Source organism: Arachis ipaensis, chromosome B04, assembly GCF_000816755.2.
Source record: "Arachis ipaensis cultivar K30076 chromosome B04, Araip1.1, whole genome shotgun sequence".
NCBI lineage: Eukaryota > Viridiplantae > Streptophyta > Magnoliopsida > Fabales > Fabaceae > Arachis > Arachis ipaensis.
Genome location: NC_029788.2, coordinates 133,561,325 through 133,563,554, shown reverse-complemented (window position 1 = coordinate 133,563,554; position 2,230 = coordinate 133,561,325). Strand labels below are relative to the sequence as shown.

The window sequence follows — 2,230 nt, the reverse complement described above, 5'->3', positions numbered from 1 at the left end:
TTTCATATAATAAAAATAGTTAATACTAGCCTTTTTTTTTTGTTTTAATTTTTTCTTTTCTACATCTTTCTCTCTTCCTTTTCCTGGCCCTCCTTTTGTGCTTTTGTTATATTCTTCCTCTTTTCTTCTTTTGCTTGTGCTCTCTCAACTTTGATGGGCTAACATTGGGAATTGGAGGCTGCACGAGTGCCTTCAGTCTCTTCGCTGTTTGTCACCCAAGCGGACAAACATAAATACATAGTCTTACCACTGACCATTGTGGGGAGCATAGAACAGAAAAGGATGGAGGGGAGAGGGAGTAGTTTTGTGAAGAATGGGGAGCTGAGATTGCCTCCAGGATTCCGGTTTCACCCGACGGATGAAGAGCTGGTGGTTCAATACTTAAAGCGCAAGGTCTTCTCCTGCCCGTTGCCGGCCTCTTTCATTCCTGAGGTTGATATTTGCAAGTCCGATCCATGGGATTTACCAGGTATGACTAGTTGACAACTCTTTTCATTTTATTTCTCAAGCCTGTTTTGCTCAAGTACACATACATCAGGTGATTTGGAGCAAGAGAGGTACTTCTTCAGCACGAGGGAGGCCAAATACCCCAACGGGAACCGATCCAACAGAGCCACCAACTCGGGCTACTGGAAAGCCACGGGCTTGGACAAACACATCGCAACTTCAAAAGGCCACCAACTTATTGGCATGAAGAAGACTCTCGTCTTTTACAGAGGCAAGCCTCCTTATGGATCAAGAACAGATTGGATCATGCACGAGTATCGCCTTGTCTCCCACCCCCACCTGCTTCCCATGCAAAATTGGGTTCTCTGTCGCATATTCTTCAAGAGGAGAGCACCTGCTACTGCTAAGAATGTTCTACTGGATCACAATTCCCATTCGGCATCAGCATCAGAAGAGGCCTTCACCATCAGCCATGAGGGCAGCAACTCTAAGGTGGTTTTCTACGATTTCTTGGCACAGAACAGGGCTGATTTGAACCGCGTGACCCCTCCTGCTTCTTCGACCTCTGGCACCAGTGGAATCACCACCGAATCCGATGAGCATGAAGACAGCAGTAGCTGCAACAACTTTCCTTTTTTCAGGTGAAAACAACCTTAAATATAATTTTACTTGTTACTCTTGTCTTAGTAATTGGCTAGCTCGCTAGTGCACTTCCACACATGAACTGTGTGCACGCTGCGCTCTGCCTCTATCTTTCCCTTTTCTGTTTAGGTGTAACTAATTAATTAATTAACTATCGCCTCTTCCCTTGATGGAATAGATGTAGCAAGCATCAATCCGGCAGGAAACCGACCGGCATTAAAGATATTTTAAATCTGAATTTGAAGAGTATCCCCTTCTACTCATACTAGTATGCAATACAATTCTAAACTCTTCCATTTTTCCGTCTTTTTTTTTTTTCTAGTTGGTACTAGTAATGCTCTCACCATGCATTTGTTCTTTCACCCTACGGAATAAAAAGAAAAGAAAAGAAAACTACTGATTTCCCTTTTGAAGAAGGTGCTTTTACAGAGAAAAAGTGGGAGGAAAGAAAAAGATGAAAAACAGGGAGAGAAAAAGAGGGTGGAACCGATTGTGGAATCTAACAATTGTGTTTTAACATTTAAGGGGAACGACCAAATAACGAGAATAAGAGCATATTATCTTTGCGAAATCAGCATCCCACTTGTTAGTTGCACTTATTCCCCTTTCCCCATGGGTTAACTTTGCCGAAAGGGAAAATAAAAAACTGACATGGGCCCATTAATTCTAAAAAATTACTCATTTTTTAAATTAAAATTGGACAATGAAAAATTTTTAATTAATAGTTTTTTTGAAAAATAAGTCGTATAGACCATCCAAAAAATAAGTTGTATTTTATTTTTGGAAAATATTTTTTTTAATTTTTAATTAAAAAATTCTTGTTAAAATTGGCTTATTTCAGTATATCCGTATATTTTTAGAGACGATAACAATGGTTGTTATTGTTAAATATGACTTGTTTTTTTTAATTTATAATTAAAAAAATTCTTGAATAAGTCATGCTGGTTGTCTGTGTATTTTGTATACTCCTATATACTGTTTGTAAATTTATATACTCTTTTAGAAAAAACGTTAAGAGGAGTTCGGAAGAGGATAAGGTGATTATAGAGTTCGCCAGAATAAAACAAATTTGTTATTTTTTATAAAATTCGCTGGGAATCGACAAACTTACTTAAATACAAAAAAAAAAATAATCGTATAT

At 38.3% G+C, this 2,230-nt stretch overlaps 1 protein-coding gene across 1 annotated transcript; it reads left to right on the top strand.

Annotated features, from left to right (window-relative positions):
• On the top strand, positions 66-1,482 carry LOC107635778 (NAC domain-containing protein 83). The gene is made up of 3 exons (XM_016339346.2): positions 66-469; positions 539-1,088; positions 1,268-1,482. Exons 1-3 carry the CDS (start codon positions 283-285, stop codon positions 1,356-1,358), a joined length of 828 nt encoding a protein of 275 aa, XP_016194832.1. The 5' UTR covers positions 66-282; the 3' UTR covers positions 1,359-1,482.

Coding starts and splice junctions, on each gene's coding strand:
- LOC107635778 (XM_016339346.2), top strand. CDS start 283: ATGGAGGGGAGAGGGAGTAGTTTTGTGAAGAATGGGGAGCTGAGATTG. Junction 470..538: donor CGATCCATGGGATTTACCAG/GTATGACTAGTT, acceptor CACATACATCAG/GTGATTTGGAGCAAGAGAGG. Junction 1,089..1,267: donor AACAACTTTCCTTTTTTCAG/GTGAAAACAACC, acceptor TTGATGGAATAG/ATGTAGCAAGCATCAATCCG.